The sequence below is a fragment of the Aristolochia californica genome, unplaced genomic scaffold (genome assembly GCF_029961685.1).
Source record: "Aristolochia californica isolate CCGP_79_NKW_82.1479 unplaced genomic scaffold, dmAriCali1.0.hap1 SCAF_1, whole genome shotgun sequence".
Classification (NCBI taxonomy): domain Eukaryota; kingdom Viridiplantae; phylum Streptophyta; class Magnoliopsida; order Piperales; family Aristolochiaceae; genus Aristolochia; species Aristolochia californica.
Window position 1 is genome coordinate 46,939,353 of NW_027181770.1, and position 23,919 is coordinate 46,963,271.

Consider the following 23,919-nt stretch of genomic DNA (forward strand, 5'->3'; position numbering starts at 1 on the left):
TATCTCACACTTTTTTTATCTTCCTTCACATGGAGCCTTCTTTGAGTAGTTTTGATCATACCTTCTTAGAGCATTCCTTTTCACATAGGGATCCTAAATTTGATGCTCTGATACCATGTTGAATTTATGATCCGTTTATTGAAATCTTGAGCAAGAAGAGAGAAGGTGAAAGAAGACAGAGTAGAGAGAGTGCTCTTGGGTAAGGAGGAGAAGAGAGAAACCGAAGAAAGGAAAGAGAGAGGTTAAGCAAGAGAAGAATTCTTCATGTGAAAGATAAATGTTTAAAACTACTCCCTAGATTATAATTCATGTAAAAGTCCTCTATTTATAGTAGAGGACGTGGTAGAGTCCATGTATAATTACACTTCATTCTCCTAATTACATTCAACCCCTAACTATTAGTTAACTCAACGTAAACTATAAGTCTATCATGATAAGATAACTCAACGTAAACTATAAGTCTAACATAACTCAAACTCTAACTCCTTATGAGGACGTGACATTTAGGATAAGATGCCAGCTTGTGGCTATCCTTGTGGGTCCCACTAGATCTTCTAACCAGCTTGTGGTTCTCTTTAGGAATCCTTCTTGATCTTCCAACCAACTTGTGTGAGTCCCACTTAATCTTCCAACTAATGAGATAAGAAAGCTATCTCGTGGTAGTCCCACTTGATCTTAAACTCTTCCAACTCATGCCAGCTCAGGTGATGTCTCATCAAGTCATCCCTTGTCCTCGTGGTGGGTCCCACCATCTTGTGCAAGCTTGGTGGAACCTACCTTGTAACACATGTAAAAATCATGAACATATTAATGAGGAAGTTTTGCAGATGGCAACTAGGTTAGATTTGTCGATGATGGAAAGTACACTTTTGGGTATCACACTACAATGGGAGGCAACCTAATTACCTAGTGCAACAAGAAACAAAATGTGGTTGCAAGGTAGGGTATAGAAGCAGAACATGCTATGGCTCATTCAGTAAGTGAGGTGATGTAGTTGAAGCCAATGCTAATAGAACTTGGTTTTCCTTATAAAACAAATAAATGTTACATTGTGAAAACTATGCCATCATACATGTATCAAATAACCTAGTCTTCCATGAAAGAATAAAACACATTGAAATTGATTGCCACTTTGTCAAAGAAAACTACTACTAGAGTTATTAACATGCATTATATTCCTTACAAGAATCAAGTTATAAAAATATTTAGAAAAGTGGTCACAACTGATCTTTTCAAACTTTATGTTCCAACTAGGGTTTTTTTTTTACATTTTTTATGTTGTAATAGACTTCTAGTTTGACTAAGTCACATCACTTGAGATAAAAATGATTTTCTAGTTTTTAAATAGATACCATGTTCTAACAGTCATTAGTCTTATAACATTATGGATGATTTGTAAGACTTTGAACAACTCTCTTCTCAATCCCCATTTGAATATTCAAGGTATTCGGATAATCCATAAACCCAAATACAAGTTGAGGATCTTTGACTTTCCAAATTGTTGATTTTCATGACTCCATGAATTTAGCTCATGGAAAAAAAAAGAAACCCATTGGGAGAAAACTGGAAGAGGAAGGATTATGGACTTGATTATCCTAACCCTCCCCCTAAAGCTTTATTTATTTTATGAAATTATAGTATTAAATAATACCCCTAAAGTTAGGGTTTAGGGTTTAGGGTTTTAACCTTGGGACTTGAACTTAATTACATTAATGTCATCTCTATAAGATGACCCTTTACTTACCATCCTGCCATCATTGTATGTGGGCTTATGGGCCTTCTCTTTGATTTGTGGGCCTTGAGCCCGTCTTCTATACCTCATGGATGCATGGGTCTTCCTTGGTCTTATGGGTTTGGGCCCATCTTCTAATACACTTGGATATGTGGATCTTCCTTGGTCGTGTGGGCTTGGACCCTATCTTCCAACACAAATCATTATTCAAAATTAATAATTATTAAAAAAAAACCCTAGAGATTCAAGCTTTCACATCCATGGCATCCTCCAACCTTCCATTGATCTCTAGCGATGATGCCAAAACATTGACTACCAGCACGATAAAAAAACCCTCTAGAAATCAGGAACCCATCCTAGTCAAACATTTTTGTATAGAAACTTAGGCTTCAACTGGGACTGACTCATCAAATCAATTCTAGAGTTTGATCCAGCCAAAAAGGAAAATCATAGCCATCAGAACTCTCCTATTTTGAAAATTTGTATTTTGAAGAAGTTTATCATATGGAGATGATTTAAAGAGAACTTTCTACGGGGCAACTTATTCAATGAAGGTTGATAGTGGAGTTGGAGGCCCTAGAACCTATTACTATGAAAACCAAGTAGGAAATGCTCTTTAACCTTCCTCATCACACAACCTATGATTCGAGCTAACATTGTTTTACACACAACCAAGAGAGGTTTACTCGAAAGGTTGGAGGGAAGAAAATTATAACCTCTGTGGCCACCATAAATAAAACATTGGGTGTGAAAAACGAATGAAAGTGGCACTTGGCTAGAGATTTTCAAAAGAGTAATCTACATTATTTCAATTTAGCTAAATTAAATGTAGAGTTAAGTGGAAAAGAGATTTTTAACATTAAAATCGTAAAAGATGTTGATAGAGTAATAGCCTTGATCATTGGGTACTTAGTGTGTTGTAAAGCCTCAAAATTACCTAGCATAGTAGATGAAGTGTTTTTGTATTGGCTAAGAAAAATGAAAACAGTGAACTATTGAGTTTTTATAGTAGAACCAATATTTCAAAGCAGTTTTTTCCATCCACAAAAGTTAGTCCATCGATGGTCGATTATGCACATTATTTTCAAACTAGGAGTGGTGTTGGGAGAATTTGGGTTGTGAAATTTCTTCTAATTTGTTAACCTAAGAATGCTTTCTGGATTTTTATCAAGAAAGAAGAGTAAAAAGTCCATTAGAAGAAATTTTCTATGCGAGGAAGAACATGAAGAGAAAGAGGAGAAGAAGAAGAAGATGAAGGGGATAATGAAGGCCCAGCTGAGAGTAGCTCCTCAAGCAACAAGAATGACTTTGGAGATGAGAAGGCAAATTCATCGGGACAAAGACAAGACTTGCCTCAATTTCCTTATAATATATTAATAATTTTTTACAAGATGACCATTATGATGTCTGAAAATCTCTTTAGGATGGAGGTGCATGACAAGAAGTTGGATCAAATCCATGATAGGATGGATACAATAGATCAAGAGCTGATCCAAATAAGAAAGTACTTGATTATTCCTTTCACTACAAAAGGAGGGGAAGATGAGGGAGGAGAATAAGAAAAATGATCAACCAATAAAAAACCACCATGAGAATCTGGATGAAGGGAAGATGAAGAAGATTTTGTAGTTGAGGAATGTACCAAATGAAGTGAAAAATGTGAAAGAGAAGTGGAAGAAGAAAATGGAAAAAGAGTTGACCAAGATAAAAGTCAAGAAGTATAAGATGTTGGAATAGAAGCCCAGTTAGAAAATAGGGAGAGTAGTGGATGGAAATTTCCACCGACAAAAAGAACCCCACTAGGACTATAATGCTTTTAGGCCAAAAGTCTTCACTACTCGGATGAGAAAAGAAGATGAAGCAAAAATATGGGATTTTTTTATAGCATGCCATCTTCTAGGTGAAAGAGGAAATGAAGAGAAGCCTCCACTTCCTACAAAACTTGCTCGGTTTGTTAAGTTGTGGAGCCTAATCAATGCCCTACGTTGAGTCGGTACACAGATCGACCTTCACAATAAGGTCATCGTGGGGGTTGGAAGGGGGATGTAGGGGCGGAGCCCTTGCCCGGTCCACGATATATTAACTGTTGTTTCATTAAGGGCAGTTTGGAAATTTTACTCTTGTATCGCGGGTACCCTAATTTTCTCTTTATAATTGAGGGGCGCCGCTATTAGTGTTTTATGAGCACCGAGAAGGAGATGGAGTTGTAGCCCGAGAGATGTTAGAGAAAACACCTATAATGGTATGCGATTTCTCTTGTAAACTATTTCTTCTTGATAGTGGATTACTGTAGCATCGGAAGACAGAACGTAGTCTCACCTTGAGACGAACCTGTATAAATCTTGTTGTTTTTTCGTGCTTGCTTTTCCTTCTTCTGTGATTATTATTATTGTTCTTGTTAGTTTGGAATTAGGGCGTATAATTCTTAACAAAATCTACATGGCTGCTTGTCACAACCTATTGAAGACATAGCTCAACTAGATAGAGACTTTCCTTGTCAAGAGCAATGCTCACATTGACCTGAGTTCTTTAGTTTTGTCTCAAGGTTCTTTTGATTTACTTGCAAAAACGGTTTTTCATAAACTAAATTGTTGCTTCCATATGTTATTCCAAATATCTTTAATTTTTTATATTCTATTTGATAAATGAGAGAAGTGGAGAAAACTTGACAATGCATATAAAAATAGAGTATTATCAAACTAAAGGGAACTCTTATTTCTCAAAATCATGCATAAGTACACTCATATACTCAATTTTAATATGATCTCTAGGTGTTTGTCATCATAAAAAAGGGGGAGAACTTGGTCTCGAGATGGTCAATCCCATGGTTTTATGATAGCAAATAATTTAAAGTTCAATGATGTGTGTTAAGAAATATTTAATGCAGCCATTACACAAAGAAAAGGTCTCAATAGTAACATTGTTTTATCAAGAAGGCTAATCCAGTAGACTCCAACAACAAAAAAGGCCAAGATAAAAGGTGCTATTTGCATAAGCTTTGAAATAAAAAAATAATGGCATATAAAATATGTTCAATCTAAGGCAACATCCAAACAAGAGTGCAACAATAGAAGGTTCTACTGAGAAACAACCAATTGGACCGTGCAAACCTTCAAATGATGTGAATAAACAAAAGAATATGTTCCTAAGGGATTTGCACAAGTAATACTTAGTGCTTTAAAGGGAGGCTTTCCAAATGCACAATTTCAATCTCCAAAATTAGATTCAAAGTGTAGGAGCATGTGGAAGTGATCATTTTTTGCCTTAGGATTCAAGAGAGCTCAATTTCAGAGAAAAATCAACTTAAATAAACAAGTTCTCAGTGTTCAAAATGAATTGTTGTGTTTGAAAAGGAACATTTTGTCCTTTCGTAAACCTTGGTAAAATCTAGACTAACAATATTGAAAAATACTTCAAATTTTCTTTGAGAATTGTTTATCACATAGGTAGGGTTACGAACTAAATCTGGAGATTTATATTTGCTATAATTAAGCCTTCAATCTTATTTTGTAAGTTTTTTTAGAGTGTGACTTTTGAACAATTGTGTACTGGTAGGATGGTCTTCAAGGAACACCACTTCTACTTTTCAATTTGTTTAGATAGATGGCCAAACTGTTAATCACAATGCCTTTTCTTTCTCTTAGATGTTAGACTTCTTTTGTTTTACTATCTGAACCATTTGTTGAACAAATTCTTCCAACAACTTTTCTCTTCATTAAGCAGTTGTTGACCGGTTAGATTGCATCGCAATGCTTGACTTATTCTCTTTCTCTTCTAGCTTCCATTGGACTTTACAGAGTTTTCTTTGTCCTATTGATATGAAAATTGGCTTCACTCCATCCGGATGGATGGACTTGGGTTACTTGTTGTGCAGAGCCTCCTTCTAGGTTGTTTAGATGTTGTCTCAAACAATTGCTTCTTGAGAGTTCTCTCTCTCCTATCTGGTCAAATTGGTGTTGCTAGGTCATTTGGACGGTGTACTTTTCTAGCATGAGTTGTTTGTCCCTTTCTCCATTGGTTTTCTAAAGGGTTCTTATTTGATCGAATAGTTGTGCTGCCAAAAATTTCCTTTAGGATTTTTCATATCATTAAAGCATTTTTTATACACATTTTTAGTAACTTAAGTGTTTTTATCATCAAAATGATTTCAATGGGGATCTTGAGACCAATGAGATGATGTTCAAATAGATTTAGTACTCAAACAACATGGACAAATAATGAGCTATTGGAATAATGAACCATTAAAATATGCACATCCTACGACTAATGGCTCATGAATAGAAATTTCTTGATAAAAATTGGTGTGCAAACAAGTTCGTTCAATATTTGAATGACCCCTCTCACATAAAAGCTCGTCACACAACTTGAATGTTAAAATAATCATGATGTTTGAATAATGACAGTGTAGAAAGTGACAAATAAGTCTATGTGATTCTTCAAATCTTGTAAGTGAGCACACACTTTAAATAGCTACACAAAAATATAAATTTTGGGTTTCTTCCAATAAAGTTTAGCATTTTAATTATCAATCCCTTCTAGAGGACAAAAGGACATTTTTGGGAAAAATAACTAGTTTTTGGAACCATGAAATCTTTTCTATTTAAACGATTTTGAGTCAAGTTTTTCATACTACATCCCTATAGTATTCCAAAGATCCTCAAGAGCTCCCACTCTCATTCTTACTGCCTTCTACTAAAAAAGAAGCAATTTTCTTAAATGTTTTAAGTTGGTACATCCATTCTCATGATTTTGAAGTTATTTGATTGTACTTAGTTTTTCTTTGTTGAACTCAGGTTCCCATGCTATTAAATCAATTGAATCTATTCAGCTAGCATATTTGGCTTGTGTTATTTAGTATTGACTTTCCTTGAGAAAACATCATAGTTGTTCTTTGAAATCATAGATCACTATGTGCATTGACTTTAAGTCAATTTTTAGATTAAGTTTGAACTATTTTTTATCTTGTTAAAATCACTTAGGATTGGTGTATTCGCTTTTGATCCTATCACTTGATATCAATCTATAAAAGAGGCAAGTTTTAGCTATACCTACTCAGCAAGCTATCCTTGCATTTTAAATCCAATCAATTAGCTTGGATAAGCTTATTAGAAGCTAAATGTCCATTTGTCGGTCTAGGTAGGGGTACAAAGTTCTTGTTTATCATACGTCCCAAGAGTGGGGAGGTATTGTAACTTGGACTTATGTGGTCCTTTGTTGTAGATGTCGTTTAGGTAAAGAACACAATGAATTAATTTTGAGGTACAAACACCTTGGGAGTGGATGAGCAACTTGACTTTGGGTGTGAAGCATTATAAATCTCGGTGTACTTGTCACTAACTTGTGTAGCTTGAATTTATACTTTGTTTGTTTAACAAGTGCATTTGGATGTCGTTAAAAATAAATTTGATAAGTCTATTCACTCCTCCTTTACGTTTATCCGTGTGGGGCCTAACAAACTAAATAAATTCTGAGAGTATTTGATTAGTTGAAGCAACAACATGTAGTCTTTTGAATAGGCTCCCTTAGTATTTGAGTGGTGCATTGAATATAAACTATTAAGAGAAGAACCATTTCAAGATGCACTCAAGTATTCAAATGGTTGACGAATTACAGTGTTGCAAAGGTCAAAACATTCAAATAGTTCATGGAGTGTTTAAATAGTACATTCTCTAGAGAGCTGAAAAATCAAGTATGTTTGAATAGAAGCTTCAAAATTAAAAAAAAAGGCCCATAATGCCAACATAAGCTGATTCAGAAATAGACCATTTGAATGGTCCATGAAACATTTGAAAAGTGCATCAATAAAAGCTATGCAAAAGACCAACTATTTGAATAATATTTGGAACAATCAAATAGTGATGTGTCCAAAACGTGACAAAATTCAATTTCGAGCCTCAATATGAGCAAGTGTTAGTGACCTATTAACAACTCACATTAAAAATTTTAAGTATTTAAATTTTATTTGTATCCTAGATTTAGAATTTTTTTTGAAAAGGACAAAAGGTCCCTTTCAAATTCTAATGGCTCTATATTGAAACATTAAATATTTTTTATTTAAAAATCTTTTTACCTCATTTTTAAGTAGAAGGATAACAAAAGGATATCAGATTTACACTAATCTTGCTCTCCATAATAGCTTACACTAATACTTTTTTTTAAATCTCCACTTGTTTTTGTTTTAATTTGTGACTGAATTGATCTTTGATTATTAAATCATTCTATATACTCTAATAAGATTCATTGTTTTTTATTTTCAAATATTTTGTCTAATCAAGTTGTTCTTCAAGAACTAAAGTACATTTGACCTTTTAATTTTAAATCTTTGATTATACATGGTTGATTTGATGTCGAACTCTTGTCTTTTGAGTTTTAAATGACTCATTAGTGATCAACAATCACATTTGAACTTTAATTCTCAAAACTATTATTTGATTGAGCATCATGGATGAAAGCCAAGTATAATTAAACTCCTACAACATCACATGAGGCTGTATTTAAAGTCTAGCCTATGGTTAACAAGCAAACTGTTATGGACTCCATAACATGTAAAGTAACTAGTAGACGTAGGGGGTAGACTATGTAATTTCCAGCTTTATGCAATTAGCAGGTCTTGATGTAATTTCCTTCAAACTCGTGGCCCTTTGTTCGGTCCTTGTGGTGTGCGTTCCCTAATCCTTTTATAGGGACGTCGGGTTATGAATGAATTAAGCATTGATCAATAGTTTTAGCTAGAGATCGGATTCTCTCTCCCAACGAGGTCCAAGGTGCAAGCTTCCTTCGAAAACTAGGTTATCTTCATCTTCCTCTCCATGTTTCCCTACGGGTTCAGGTGGCCTGCCTACGAGTCCCTATGTCAGATCCAGGATTCAAAGAACTCCAACCCTTCTTCTCAAACGTATTCGAATCAAGAACTGAGAGAAGATCATTGGGTGAATCGATCCATACCAAGGGGGCCTAACACCTTGGCATTAGAGCGGACCACCGTCGACGATTCTTCTTCTCTAGACGATTGCCGCAAGCTGCTGGAGGAATTTTGGATTGGAACATAGACCCGCTATGCCACAATTGACACTGATCTTAAGGAGATCAGGGAGATGATTCGTCAATTCAATCTTCGATTTGATGCACATATTGCTCGGATTTGTGCTATCCATGGTAGTGTCGCATAAACGAAATTAGAAAAATCGGCGACGCAAGAAGTCAGAGAGCCCTATCTCTCTTCAACGGCGACGACATCCGAAATTGGGGATTCAACATGTCCAAAATCGGAAGAATCCTCCGCACAACCTTCGTCGAAAAAAATGGAAAGGGGTTCGCCATCCAAACATTTCTCACTAGACACCATAGGTCTTCCCGAACAACTAACGCATCTAATCCGAAAACTCATTGTCTCGAAAAAACTCCTTGAACGTCTGAAATAAGACAGTGAGGCGACCTCCAAACCGAAGACCTACTCTACCGTAGCGGAACCAAGACACATGTTCGTTGAGGAGCATAAATGTTCTCAATTTCGGTCACTCCTTCATGTTGTTCGCCGTCCACCACATCTCAAGCTAGACGGGCTAGAAGTTGGCAAGGGCCATGAAATTTCCAGACAAGCACCATTGATAGCCTCTACGAACTGACAACCACCAAAACCTAGAGATTTAGATTTCGAAGTTGAAATCGTGGCCCTGGCGGAAGAAGAGTAGACTGGCACGAAAGATTTCTAATTGAAATAGCTTCAACAAGATGAGGCCCCTGTTCGTGGTGTTGTAAATGGCCTTCCATTCGTGGTGTCTAGGCACCACCTCAGGTATGCCATTGTTGTTCCACACTTTATTACCGTAGAGCTTGCATCCCTCTTTCTCTATGAACTTATTTCTCCATACTTAAATGGGGCTCCTAATGTTGACGAGCTGTTCAAAATAATGACTCAACGTGATGTTGTTGGCTGCTCTAAAATTGGGGACGGAGGGTTTCTGTTCCGTGCAGCAAAGCAACAGAGCAATTTTGATGGAATTCGGGTTTGTCTGTATGCAATGCGTGATGACCAAATTTTGGGTATTCTGGAAACGGTAGACAAAATGCTATGGGTGATAATTTTTATTACGGTTGATGAGAACAGCACTAGTGCATTTGTTCTTTTTCATTTTTTCAGCAGTAATAGTCAATTTGAACACCTTGGGTTTCATTTTTTGGATCCCATGTATGCTGCTCGGCCACAAAATTTTTTTTGGATGTTGTTTTATTTTTCTACGGCTGAGACCAACAACAATGAGCCTCTTCCAATTTCTGCTGCACGTATGGCTGAAAGACATCTTTCATATTTCTTGCTAAGGGGAGATAAAATTCTTTTGGGTAGTCCAATTGACAACGGGGTGCTGACACTTTTTTTGTGGAGGAATTATATCCATTTTTCTGGGAAGAATTATCTGGTTGTGGATGGACACTGCAACAATGTGGTTGTTTCTGGTCATTGTTCCAGCAATAACAGTCCCTTTCAACAGGTTGCTTCATTCGACAGTGGGATTATAAAACGTCCTATTATTTCCTTGCAAAATTTTGGGAAGAAGGCCCCTCCATCCATCCAAAGGACAAGTTTGGAGATAGGGGCTTCAACGGTGTATCTCGCTATGGAGAAGCCTGCTACTACTCATGCGAGCGAGGTGGTGCAACAGTTACTGTAGAACTCCAGAAAGGATCTTGCCATAGTTTGTGACATTTTCAAAAATTTATATCCCGGACAGGATGGCAACCTTGATCCATATGGACTCCATAACATCTAAAGTAACTAGTAGATGTAGGGGGTAGACTATGTAATTGCCAGCTTTATGCAATTAGCAGGTCTTGATGTAATTTCCCTCAAACTCGTGGCCCTTTGTTCGGCCCTTGTGGTGTGCGTTCCCTAATCCTTTTATAGGGAAGTCAGGTTATGAATGAATTAAGAATTGATTAATAGTTTTAGCCAGAGATCGGATTCTCTCTCCCAACGAGGTCCAAGGTGCAAGCTTCATTCGAAAGCTTGGTTATCTTCATCTTCCTCTCCATGTCTCCCTACGAGTTCAGGTGGCCTGCCTATGAGTCCCTGTGTCAGATCCGGGATTCAAAGAACTTCAACCCTTCTTCTCAAACGTATTCCAATTAGGAACTGAGAGAAGATCGTCGGGTGAATCGATCCATACCAAGGGGGCCCAACACAAACACAATCTGTGTGCACCATGAGAGACTAATGAAATTATTTAAATAAATAATTAATATTAAATATTATTTTATTAGTTTATCATGTTAGATTGCCGAAATTATTTAATAAATATTTGGTTATTAGTTTATCATGTTAATCAATAGTACTCGTTTGGCCAAGTGGGGTGAGGATTTGAACTTGATTTATGATATTTTAGTTAATTGTTAATTAAACTTATTTAATTCTATTCGTAAATAGAATATCATACACATGAATTTCAAGTTTCTAAATATAACGGTAAAGTATGTTAGTTGTATCATCTAAGTGCACACAAAACCATTTTTAATTTTAATTTTGTTAAACTATTTTTATTTTAATTAAAAATATCTTAATTAAATGTTAATGACTTTTCAAAAATTAAATAAAATGCTAATACTGTGATGGGGTTTACATCCTAAAAAGTTTTCTCCCTATATCATAGTTTTGTTAGTTTTCACCTTTCGTTTAATCATTTAAATTAGCCTAATACTTTTAAATATTGAAACTTGAAAGTATTTTGAGCTTTTCTCTTATCTATACACAAGTAATTGCAAAAATTTGAAAGAGGTGTAGCTGAACATTTTAAGAATTAGTTAGCTATTGATGCTTTTCCGTTTGTCCTTGTTTGTGTTAATTTTTTGTATTTTGATCATTTGGGCAGTGTTTATAGCCTTCTGTATTACGAGATACAACAATTTGTATTTTTTTTCGTTTTCTGGCTTAAAATGAAAATGTTATTTAATTGCTTGGCACTTGCCAGGGTCCTGTTACACTATCCCCTGAAAATTATTACTCTTTTTGGGAAGGGAAGGCTATAGCAATCGTTCCCAGCCGCTTGCGTATGATTTAACGTTATTGACAAATGATTCATCCGTTAACGCAGCAAATCAGTCGTGTGGCAATGGAAAACCCTTCCTTATACCAGACATCACTGTTCCGTTAAGGTTTCCTTCCAAAATCAGTGAACGTTTGGGACTGTATGACTGCTGTGAACGCTGCACGTGCCTCTATTCCGGAAGCGCGGTTCCCATTTCCCCATTTTACCTGAACCGCCCTTCGGTGATTTATTCCGCTAACGAACAATGAGCCGAATTCTCTCGCTTTAGTTTCCAGCTGATTCTCTGCCGAAATGCGATTATTTGCCCAATAAAAACAGGAGTTCTCCCTCTCGGTTGATTTCCTTTTTATCGTCATTTCGCCCATGGGCACCTTGGCAGCCAGAGAATTCCGACCGTGTTTTTCTCCTTGTCACTTGGTTTTGGTCTTTCTCTGTATCGGAACTCTGCACAGGTGCTTCGTCAATGGCAGAGAATTTACTGGGGACTACTCAAAGTTGTCGGGGATTATTCTTCCCGGTTTCGCTTCTACACAACTCCGAGCGTGGTCCGTTCTGGATTGCCCTTACTCGCCTCTGGACTTCAACCCGCTTGATTCTGTCTGGCTTGACACTACCAAAGTATTTGCCCATAAACTCTTATTTTCTCGATTAGTTTAATCTTCGTTAGTTCATCTTCCATCGGATTCTTACTTGGGTTTATGTTTTCATTTAATCCCAAGGAGTATCATAAAGCTAGCTCTGTTGTCACTTCATGGGCAATGGAATTTCTCATGTTCGAGATGACTGAGTATAGCATATTTTGATTTTTTTTCTACGTTAGCATTTATTAAATATTTAGAAGATATTATCCAAAGACAGGCAAACGTTTCTCTCAGAGTTGTTTTAGTAACAGGAATTTGCCCAAACTCCTCTCATTCGTCAAAGTTTGGAATGAGGAAGAACTTTTTTGTGTTGGGGTCTCTTGTTGCTCAACTTAAAATTATTGAAAAGTGTTTGGAAGAGGACAACTATATCAATATGTGTTTTTTGGCTGTTGGAAGTTGTTGGTCATGGATTATATAAATGTTCTTAACTGATGCTTTACTTTGAAAAGCAAAAAGCTAAACTACTGTAAGATTCAGGCATAATGATTATTCGGCTAATGACAAACTGAACTTGGTTGCTTATTTTTCTGCAGCTTATTTCTGCTGTGAATTGTTGGCTCAAATGCATGGTATTAGACCCATACAATCAGACAGATCATCCTGAATGCAAATCACGGCCTGACTGTGGTCTTTCTGGAATTACTGAGCTTGATCCAGGATACATAACTGGTAAATTTCCCTTTCCAAAACACTTAATTTGTACTCTGTGGTCAATCATTCACATATTTCTTTCTTTACTGCCCACTTATGTGCTTGATTGTTGATTTTGTATTGAAGTCTACATTTTGGCTTTCCTTGGAGTGTTCTTTTAATTTCTATGGAGCTTTCGAGTGATATGTCTTGTATCTGTTTTTAGAATCTTAAATAGTTAGCCTTGATTCCTTGAGATGAACTAATTCATTCGTATGCACATTCAAAGTGGAATAAAATGAGTACTCTGCTCTTAGAATATTCATGATCGGTAATTTTTATTGGTGAACATACATTATATTCTGAGATTAAATGTTTTAAGATATTAATGATGTCTCTGGTGCTATAATATTTTTATTTACATACTGGATTGATACATGTCCAGGTCCCCTGTCATCTGTTTGGAAAGAATGGGTTAAGTGGTGCATTGAATTTGGAATTGAAGCAAATGCCATTCTCGCTGTTCCATATGACTGGAGGCTATCAGCATCAATGCTAGAGCAGCGCGACCTTTACTTTCACAAATTAAAGTTTGCATCTCATTTTCTCTTTATGCTTCTGTGGACTTTGTTGTCATCTTCTTAATGCTTGTGCTTTACTATTTTGTTTTCAATAGAATCATCTGATAATTGAGACTTTCATGTGAAGACTATTCTCAAAGCCTTCCTTTTTTTCTATAGGATTCTGGATGCTAGACTTCCAAGGTAGCACATTTCTTGTTTCAAGTGAATCTGCCATTATCAGAGTGTTGTCCCAACTCTTTCATGGTCTTCTTAATATAAAAACTCTCATGAATAATACCTTCTCAGATAAGAATAATGTTTGGGAGAGAAAATTACTAGATATAGCAAAGAAAAGTAATCGAACCTTTGTATTTTTATCTTGTTAATAAAAATACATCTTCATAAAAAAAAAAAAAGTAATCGAACCTTTGGCGGGGGTGGGAGGTTGGTTTATGGTGTGCTGTCTTCAGTGCAAGCCTCACCATGGAAAGGGGGTTGCTAGCCTTAATTTTTAAAAATTTCATTTATTTAATAGATGTAAGTGTGAAAGCTCCAACATTTGGATTTTTTTTTCAGATAATTGCAACTCTGGGTATCGTTTTTTTTTTTTTTTTACCAGCAAATGCTTTCTGCAATTTGTCATGGATTATCAATTTCATGTTCTACTACAATTGTTTGATCAAATATTAAGTTATGGATGAAGAGCTTAAGCTTGGTATTCTTGTAATTGCAGATTGACTTTTGAGACAGCCCTAAAACTTCGAGGTGGTCCATCAATTGTTTTTGCACATTCTTTGGGGAATAATGTCTTCCGCTATTTTTTGGAATGGCTGAAGCTTGAAATTGCTCCAAAGAAGTATATTCAATGGCTTGATGAGCACATACATGCCTATTTTGCTGTTGGTACTATCTTTTTGTTCATAAACTGCAGATTTAGTTTGTGAGTATTTGATTATGCCATATATGCTAATAATTTGTTGCTACTGCAATTCCAGGGGCTCCTCTTCTTGGTTCTATAGAAACTGTAAAAGCAACTCTTTCTGGTGTTACATTTGGCCTTCCTATATCTGAGGTTTTTCCTTGTCTCGACCTCATGGTTGCAAATTTCTGTCTCATAAAATCTTAGAACCTGGGAATCATGGTTTACCCAAATGAAAATACCACTTTGTTTGCTTTATGAAGCATCCTTTTCACCTGTTCTGTTTACTTTCTGCTGGTTCTTGTAGACCAGATTCTTTAATCAGTTCCCTCAAACTTGACTGCTTTTTTATCTGACTTAGTTTCTTGTAGCTTGGAAGTATTTATGAACTCATGCTCCTTCATTGTGTGGGCAAGCAGCTATATTGACAAAAATTGATTGTTTTCTTGTTCAAGTCATCAGGGAACTGCTCGATTGATGTTCAATTCATTTGGTTCTTCTCTATGGATGATGCCATTCTCAAAGTACTGTAGAGCAGATGATGTGTATTGGAAACATTTGTTCGATGGAAGAGGAAAGATGCAAGCTACATATCACTGTGATCAGATGGAATATCAAACGAACTACTCTGGGTGGCCCACAAATATTGTAAACATTGAAATACCTTCTGTGAGAGGTGTTTTTATCAAAAGCCTTATGCTTTTTTTTGCATAGTTATTGAGTGATCCCTGTTTCTGTCTTGATTTTTCTCATTTTTGACTGGTATTGATGCATTTCCTTCAATCCCAGAAGTATCCCAGGCTTCAATTTCCAGCATGGAATGTGGACTTCCAATCCAGTTGTCTTTTTCTGCTAGAGAATTATCTGATGGGACCCTTTTCAAGGCAATAGAGGATTATGATCCTGATAGCAAAAGACTGTTGCATCAACTACACAAGTAAGTGCATATTCAACCAAAATTTGATTTGGCAGTATAATATAGATATTTTTATAATGATATGCTATGAGCTGATATGATTGATGCCCATATGACCATCTTTGAAAAAAATTGATGTGCTCTTGTCAAGCCATTGAGAGAAGTACTTTATTGATATTCATTGCCTGATCGTAGATGGAGTTTCTTGCCAGACTTGAGTGGCCTGTAAAGCTGACATTCCTTAGCATGCTTCCTACAAGGCATAACACCAGATTAGCTTTCTAGAGCAAAGACAGTCCAACTCAATATTTCTGACATTTTATAAGTATCTCTAATGATGGTTTACACTGCTTCATCACTTGGAAACATGTCCTAATGATCTTAATAAATTACAAAAACTATGAGTGACACCTTGTTTTATTTAAAATTTAACTCTTGACCATCATTATTGTTTTTTTTTTTTTATGAAATGTGAATTTATTAAGAAAACAAAAGGAGCTAACTCCTGACAATAAGAGATTGCAAGGAGGCTCCTTGTTTGGCTAGAGCATCAAGAATAGAATTCGCTGATCTCGGAATGAGAGACCAGAAACAATCAAAGAGATTAGCAATATCCAAAATTTCAAAAAAGGCATCCCAATGGCGCCATGGAGGTGTAGAGGCATTCTCGCACCAACCGATCACCACCTTAGAGTCTCCCTCGATCAGGACAGGGGTAAGCAATAATCGCGAAAAACACGAAGCCTATTAAGTAGGCTTTGAAGCTCCGCCGTTGTGGAGTCTGCAATACCAAGCGGCCCGGAGAAAGAGACGATCTGGTTCCCAAGAGAATCACGGATCATGCCACAAAAACCAGCTAAGCCAGGGTTACCAAGAGAAGAACCGTCAAAATTCAGCTTAAGGACTCCAGCAGGAGGCGGGGTCCATTCGCAGATGATAGGAGGCTTCGAGGAGGTGTGGAGTTGGGCTAGGCTTCTCCAATTATTTCTGATGGATGATCCTGAGAAAGGGGAGAAGGCCTTTCTAGAGTGAAACCAAGTAGCAATATTGCCTGAGATGGTTTTAATGACTCTTATCTTGAGTGTTGAATTTGGCATTGAATCTTCTTTGATTTCGCTCCAGCCAAAGACCCTAGGGGATGAATGCAGATAAAGCAGAGATCATCAATTTCCCAAAACCGGGGATAGGAGTCCCAACAAGCATACGACAGGTGGCTGTCAAGTCCTCGGGGAAGCAGAGTTAGAGCCCAATTTTGCTAAGAATCGACGTCCAAATCCCCCAAGAGAAAGGGCACAAAAGAAGCAAGTGGCTAACAGTTTCTTCCTTTGCATGGCAGAAAGGGCATATGGGATCAACTCCGAGTTGGCCACGAATTTTGAGGTTGTCAGCAGAGAGAATCTTATTACGGCAAGTACTCCACATGAAGAATTTTATTTTTGGGGGGGCACTAAGACGCCATGTGAATTGTATTGCATGCTTGGGACCTCGAGTGATCTCTCCTCAAATAGCAACATAAGCAGAGGAGACAGAGAAAGAGCCACTTTTATTTGGCCACCAGATTAATTTGTCTGATTTGTTAGCTTGGATTCTGGTTGGCTGCAGAGCGTCCAACAGTCGGCTGGCTTCAAGACCTTCTAACTTAGATAGGCGATGGCGAGGCTGAATGTGCCATCACCCATTATCAACGACTTAAGCAATGGTACTATTCCTCAATCTTGAAATTTGAAGAGGCTAGGAAAGGTGTTCTGAAGAGGCATATCACCCAACCACCAATCTTCCCAGAATCTGATATGATGGCCATCAACCGCATAGAATCGGACTGCCGTAGAGAAAGTAGGAGTTAAGAGATAGAGCGACCTCCATATAGGAAATAAATTCCTTCTGTTTCCCCCATCTGTCCACCACTTTGAGGAAATGCCGAGTTTTGAGAGCACCATATTTTTTCAGAGTTGGAGCAGATGAATTGAGTCTCCAAATCCATTTAAGAAGCAAGGCCTGATTCATGTCTTTGAAGAGCCGGATTCCGAGACCTCCAAAATTTTTCGGGAGGCAAACTTCCTCCCAATTGACCAAATGGTACTTGAAGTCAAGGTTGTTTCCTCTCCAAAGAAAGTGCTTCTTCGTTTTATGAAGCTGCTAACTAACAGAAGTTGGGCAAGGCATGAAGGATAGATAATGGTTTGGAATGCCAGCGATACATGATTTCAAAAGAGTCAACCTTCCTGCTTTGCTAAGCAAACGACCCTTCCATGATGCAAGTCGTAATTCCATCTTCTCTATGACTGGAGTCCAAAGATCTTTGAAAATACGACCAGTGAGCAGAGGAAGGCCAAGGTAAGTACAAGGGGTGGATGAGATTACACAACCAAGCACCTCCGCCATTTCTGAGAGAGAGTTTGGGTTGATATTGAACCCAATCAATGAAGTTTTCCCCCAATTGACTTTCTGACCTGAGCAGATTTCAAAGAGCCCTAAAACTGCCTTTACTTCTTTTATGTTGTCAAATGTTCTTGCTCCAAAAATCAAAGTGTCATCCGCATATTGAAGCACCGGAATGTTGAAAGTCGAGGAACTGCTGGTTGGATGCAGCCATCCACATTCTTTGGCTGAAACTAGTATAGCAGAAAGGAATTCCGCCACAATGTTGAAGAAAAGAGGGGAAAGAGGATCGCCCTGTCTTAATCCTCTAGATCTATTGAAGCAACCACAAACAGTTCCATTTAAGACAAGAGCGTACGAAGCGGAGGACAAGCAGCTCCTAATCCAATATCTCCAACGACTCTGAAACCCATCCTACTCATGATGTCATCCAAGAGACTCCAATTTACCTGATCTAAAGCCTTTTCTAAATGCAACTTAAGAATAAAGATTGGATCCTTCGAGCGAGAAAATTTATCGAACAACTCGTGCGCCGCCATAGCTGAGTCCAAGATGTTTTTGCCCTTCAAGAAAGCACTCTGGCCATGGTTGATGACAAGTGGGAGAACTGTTTTGAGCCTGTTTGCAAGGAGTCTAGCAATAATCTTTTATGAATTTGAAATCAGGCTGATAGGGCGAAAATCACCAGGGGTCTCAACGTTTATCTTCTTGGGGATTAGTGAGATAAAGGAAGCTCCCATGCTAAGAAAGGAGATGCCAGTCATGGAAAAACCTTCAACCGTCTTATAAATATCTCCCTTGATAATCGGCCAAGCACGATGGTAGAATTCACCGTTAAATCCATCAGGTCCCGGGGCCCAATCACAAGCCATGCCCAAGATTGCCTTCTCAATTTCCTTTTGAGAGAAAGGAGCTTCGAGGATAGATGATGCTGAGATGGGAAGCTGCCCAAAATGAAGCTGCTGGACTTTGGGCCGGTTAATAAAATCATCAGTGTATAAATTTGTGAAAAAATTGAGCAGCTCATTAGTAATTTGGATCCTATCCGACGCTACCTCATTATTGATGCATAAAGAGGTAATTCGGTTGGATCTCTTCCTCGTTGATGCGAGGGAGTAGAAAAAATTTGTATTGGCATCTCCTTCAGTTAGCCATTTGAAACGGGTTCTTGGCTTCCAACTGATTCTTTCCTGAACTAGGAGAGCTTGCAACTCTCTTTGAAGAGAAAGGCGAGAGGAAAATTTAGATGGAGATAGGTACCTTTGTTCTTCCGAAAGTCCAGCTCAGCGATGTCGAGAGGAGAGAGGATTTCTTTTCTTTGGCAGATTTGTGATGCTGGAAGGACCAATCCTTAAGATTCTTTTTGAGGAGTTTGAGCTTTATCGGAAGAGACCACTCTGGTCGACCCCAAGCTAGAAAATTGGACCACCAGTTTTTCAAGAGCACATCGAAATCAGGATCCGAGAGCTAGGTGTTTTCAAATCTGAATGGGGGGGGGGGGGGGGGGACCCCATTGTCCACAAGAGGTGGATAAGAGGATGGGCCAGTGGTCGAATCCTACCCGATTGGGGACTTTTTCAAAAATATCTTCATAAAGATGGAGCCAATTTGAGTCTGCCAGGAAACGGTCTAATTTTGAGAGGATAGGGTGCTGTTGCCCGTTAGACCTAGTGAATGTTTTTCCGGACAAAGTGATTTCTTCAAGTTCACTATTACCGATGAAGCCAGCAAAGCCCCTCATAAAAGACGATCATTATTGTTGGCTTTAAATATTTGAAATGTGCAAGAGCGCGCCCATGCATGACTGTAAGAGACCGAGTGCGACTGAGCGAGAATGGGTGCCCCTGCCTGCCACACCTGCTTCCACTTGTTGGCCACTGCGTCGCTGACATCCCCTCCGTTGTCAACTCCGACGTCGGCCATCGTTGCTTCAAGCCTGTGCTCCGAGCGTCTCCAAGCAACAGGAAGGTCGTCCCTTCTACCAACGGCTAGAGTTCTGGCCGACGATCGGAAAACCCTAGAAACTATGCTGACGAGCATTTGAAGGCCCCAACAGAACCTAATGATGCGGAATGAATCGCTGTCTCATGTCAACGGTGACAACAACATCTTTGTCGTTTCTCTTACGGAAAAAACCGAGTTACAAGCGAGAGGGTGAATCGCAGCTCATGTCTAGTCATTCGCATCAGCTCGGCGAGCGGACCGAAGCTGTCTTTCATCTGCTTGTCCGCCGTGGCCATTTCCGCCTTCGTCCAACAATTTTTGCTCTGCACGGAAGCGAGGTTGAGAAGGTCGTGTAGCTCCGCCTTCACCTTCTCTATGACCACATTCCGAGGTCGCCAATCACCCAATGCCGAGGAAACTCCAGCCTAGCTCGGCTCTTCATTCCGGAATATGGCTGGAAAGAGCTGGCGGAAGCCCTTCGAGAGCTTCTCTCTGGCCCCAACACCGATGAGCGTGCCGTTTCCCATTGGCAGAAGCAGTCAAATGTTCCACCCTCTCCTTTTTGAGCCCTGCCGACACCAAATCCCCCTTCCCTCTCTACTGAGCTCCCAAAAACCATTTGCCTACCCCCAAACCTTTTTTTGTTATGGGCATCTTGTGCTGGCGTGTTCAATCATCATTCATACCACCTCCGAAACCAAAAAATCCAACATCCTCTAGTGGCTGTGTGCTGAACTAAACCTCACATATCCTCCCAAAAGTTCTTTTCTCACCTCCCAAATCCATACATTTTTGCACTTAGCTGGAGACAATGGCTGCTCTCGCCCTCTCGCCCTCTCACCCCACCCCCCTTCAGGCATCACGGGGATCACAAAATGGCTTACCTTGACGCCATCCAGCCAGTTCGGACAATGGGCTACTATAACTAACTTACCAGTGGAGTTATAGCAATCTTTGGTCTTCTCAAGCATCATTGACGAGTTCGGGTCCATAATTGCCCACTCATTGAGCATTGACATCGACTCGATGACGCCCGGATCCTCATCAACCCACTCCGACCCTATGACGGGCTGCATTTCAAATGCATCATGGTAGACAACGGCCAATTTTGGGTCTGAATTGACATTAGTGCTATGGCAGATTTTCAACATGTGGAGTATCCCGATGTCGATGAGCCATTTGGAGATGCCCCCCATATCCTATCAGCGCATTGAGCAGCACATTCTAACTCCACTCCTCCCTAGGAAGTGCAGTATGCCTGTCCCCTGCCTGCCACACTCACCTCTCTTATCCCCCGCCCAAATGCAGCAAAAAACCCCTCACCACTTACAATCTCCCCCCGAAATTAACCCCTCTGATTCCCAACATATTCTTGTCAGCCCCCAACAACCACCATTGCCACTCGCTCCGTCTTTACTCTAGAAAAAACCACACTCCCACCGTCCCCACATTTGGAGGTTGCCGCGTGTCCTTCGATTGTGCCCTCCCTGCCTTCACTCCAGAAATCACCCTCCCGAGCATGGACCCCCTTTCCCCCCCTTAAACTACTTCTTTGACTTTGAATCAAGGACAAGTGAGCAAGCCCTTCAAGGTCGCGCCAAAACTACTCCCCACCCCATAGCGACGGAATAGAGGTTAGCCTCGTCAATTGCTTTAGGGGGAGCCCAATTCTCAAATCCGCTTTCCCGGGATCAAGAGATGTGCCTATTCGTTTTTCCGGAACTGGGTGAAAGATCCTATCATTTTGTGGAGATGCTTCAGTCCGAGTAGCCTAAGTTCAACCCGGAAACCTGGGCTCAGATTGTGGAAATAGCCGAAGTGATAGGCACTGTCTTCACGGGGCCTCTTCCAGGGGACAATTACCCCTGTGAAAAATCAAAGAAAAAAAGAAATGATCAATGATTGTGCTCTTGTGGAATGTTTGTGGAATTGGCTCAACACGGTGCCGTGCGTCTATTCAAAGCCTCCTTGCCTCTACTAAATCAAGCATTGTTGTGCTTCAAGAGACTAAGGTGACTTCTCTCCCCTTCGGTTTTGTTCGTGATATTTGGTCTCAGAAGGAGTCCGGTTGGATCACTGTGGACACCGTTGGCTCTGCGGGAGGAATTCTTCTTATCTGGGACACTGGCACAATTGAGGTGATTGATAGCTTCAGGGAAGCTACTCTCTTGGCATTAAGTTGCAGGACAAGTGCTCGGGAAACATTTGGTGTCTTGTGGGGGTTTATGGGCCTACTAGACATAGCGGGAGACACCTTTTCTGGGACGACCTCCTATCGGTCTATCAGAGATGGCCTGTTCCTTTGTTGCTTGTTGGGGACTTCAATGTGACTTGGTTTTGCCATGAGAAGTCTCTGTTGTCTAGGAGGCTCACTACCTCCTTGAAGCTCTTTGTTGACTTCATTGGATGCTGGGATCTTGATGAAATTGCTTTGTTCAGGAAGTCCTTCACTTGGTCCAATGGTAGGCAACCCCTTGTTATGTCAAAGCTTGATAGATTCCTCGCCAATGAGGACTGGTTGCGGCTCTATAACAATGCAACCGGCAAAGTCCTTGGCCGTGTAGTTTCGGATCATTGTCCAATCATGGTAGATACTCACTTCGGTAACTAACCGCGCGTCCCCCCCCTGCCATTCCAATTTAACAATGCTTGGATTAATGACCCCACCTTTGATTTTTGATTCTTTTGTCCAATCCTTTTGGAAATAGATTGTTGCTATCGGCCTAAGTGGGTGGTCTCTCTCTGTGAAACTCATGGGGGGGGGGGGGGGTTGGTCGTCAACATTGTGGTTGAAGTTAAAGTTGAAGTTAGACTTCAAATTCAAGGCAAAGATTTGATTCAGCTTCAACTCTTCCGTGTGTGTTAGTATAGACGAGTTCAAGTGCACTGGAAAACAGATTCCAGTGTTAGTACCCCAAAATGAAAAATATGATGTAAACAAGAGAATGAGAAACTTTTTATAATATACTTAAATAGAACATAGACCTAAACAGATAATTAACCAAAATAAACATGGTTACTACACTAATAAGTGATTTAATGTAGTATGAAAATATATTAATATACTAATTAATGAAATACTATATTATATTAATTAATGATTACAGTTTATTATAAAATAATATAATAATTACGTGTGATTCAACTTCAACTCTTCCTTGGGTGTTAGTATAGACGAGTTCAACTGCATTGGAAAACAGATTCCAGTGTTAGTACCCCAAAATGAAAAATATGATGTAAACAAGAGAATGAGAAACTTTTGATAATATACTTTAATAGAACATAGACCTAAACAGATAATTAACCAAAATAAACATGGTTACTACACTAATAAGTGATTTAATGTAGTATTAAAATATATTAATATACTAATTAATGAAATACTATATTATATTAATTAATGATTACAATTTATTATAAAATAATATAATAATTACATGTGACTATAATAAATTATAAAAAATAAATAAAAAAAGTAAACAATCACAGATTGTTGCTATCGGCCTAAGTGGGTGGTCTCTCTCTGTGAAACTCATGTGGGGGGGGGGGGGGGGGGGGGGGGGGGGTTGGTCGTCAACATTGTGGTTGAAGTTAAAGTTGAAGTTAGACTTCAAATTCAAGGCAAAGATTTGATTCAGCTTCAACTCTTCCGTGTGTGTTAGTATAGACGAGTTCAAGTGCACTGGAAAACAGATTCTAGTGTTAGTACCCCAAAATGAAAAATATGATGTAAACAAGAGAATGAGAAACTTTTTATAATATACTTAAATAGAACATAGACCTAAACAGATAATTAACCAAAATAAACATGGTTACTACACTAATAAGTGATTTAATGTAGTATGAAAATATATTAATATACTAATTAATGAAATACTATATTATATTAATTAATGATTACAGTTTATTATAAAATAATATAATAATTATGTGTGATTCAACTTCAACTCTTCCTTGGGTGTTAGTATAGACGAGTTCAACTGCATTGGAAAACAGATTCCAGTGTTAGTACCCCAAAATGAAAAATATGATGTAAACAAGAGAATGAGAAACTTTTGATAATATACTTTAATAGAACATAGACCTAAACAGATAATTAACCAAAATAAACATGGTTACTACACTAATAAGTGATTTAATGTAGTATTAAAA

The 23,919-nt window shown here is 38.6% G+C and overlaps 1 protein-coding gene across 3 annotated transcripts in view; it reads left to right on the forward strand.

The window, feature by feature from the left end:
- Window positions 1-11,828: 11,828 nt before the first annotated feature.
- The window catches only part of LOC137959364 (phospholipid--sterol O-acyltransferase), a 56,197-nt gene continuing 44,106 nt past the window's right edge, over window positions 11,829-23,919 (forward strand). For 2 of the 3 annotated variants that reach the window (XR_011114066.1, XM_068806764.1), the window contains exons 1-7: window positions 11,829-12,390; window positions 12,950-13,085; window positions 13,492-13,636; window positions 14,343-14,512; window positions 14,605-14,681; window positions 14,991-15,204; window positions 15,318-15,465. Coding sequence is in view for 2 of the 3 variants with exons in the window: in XM_068806764.1 (XP_068662865.1) it covers window positions 12,136-12,390; window positions 12,950-13,085; window positions 13,492-13,636; window positions 14,343-14,512; window positions 14,605-14,681; window positions 14,991-15,204; window positions 15,318-15,465 (1,145 nt within the window). In the remaining variant the exon portion in view is untranslated. The remainder of the gene's footprint in view (window positions 12,391-12,949; window positions 13,086-13,491; window positions 13,637-14,342; window positions 14,513-14,604; window positions 14,682-14,990; window positions 15,205-15,317; window positions 15,466-23,919) is intronic. The other variant, XM_068806770.1, reaches the window with a different exon arrangement.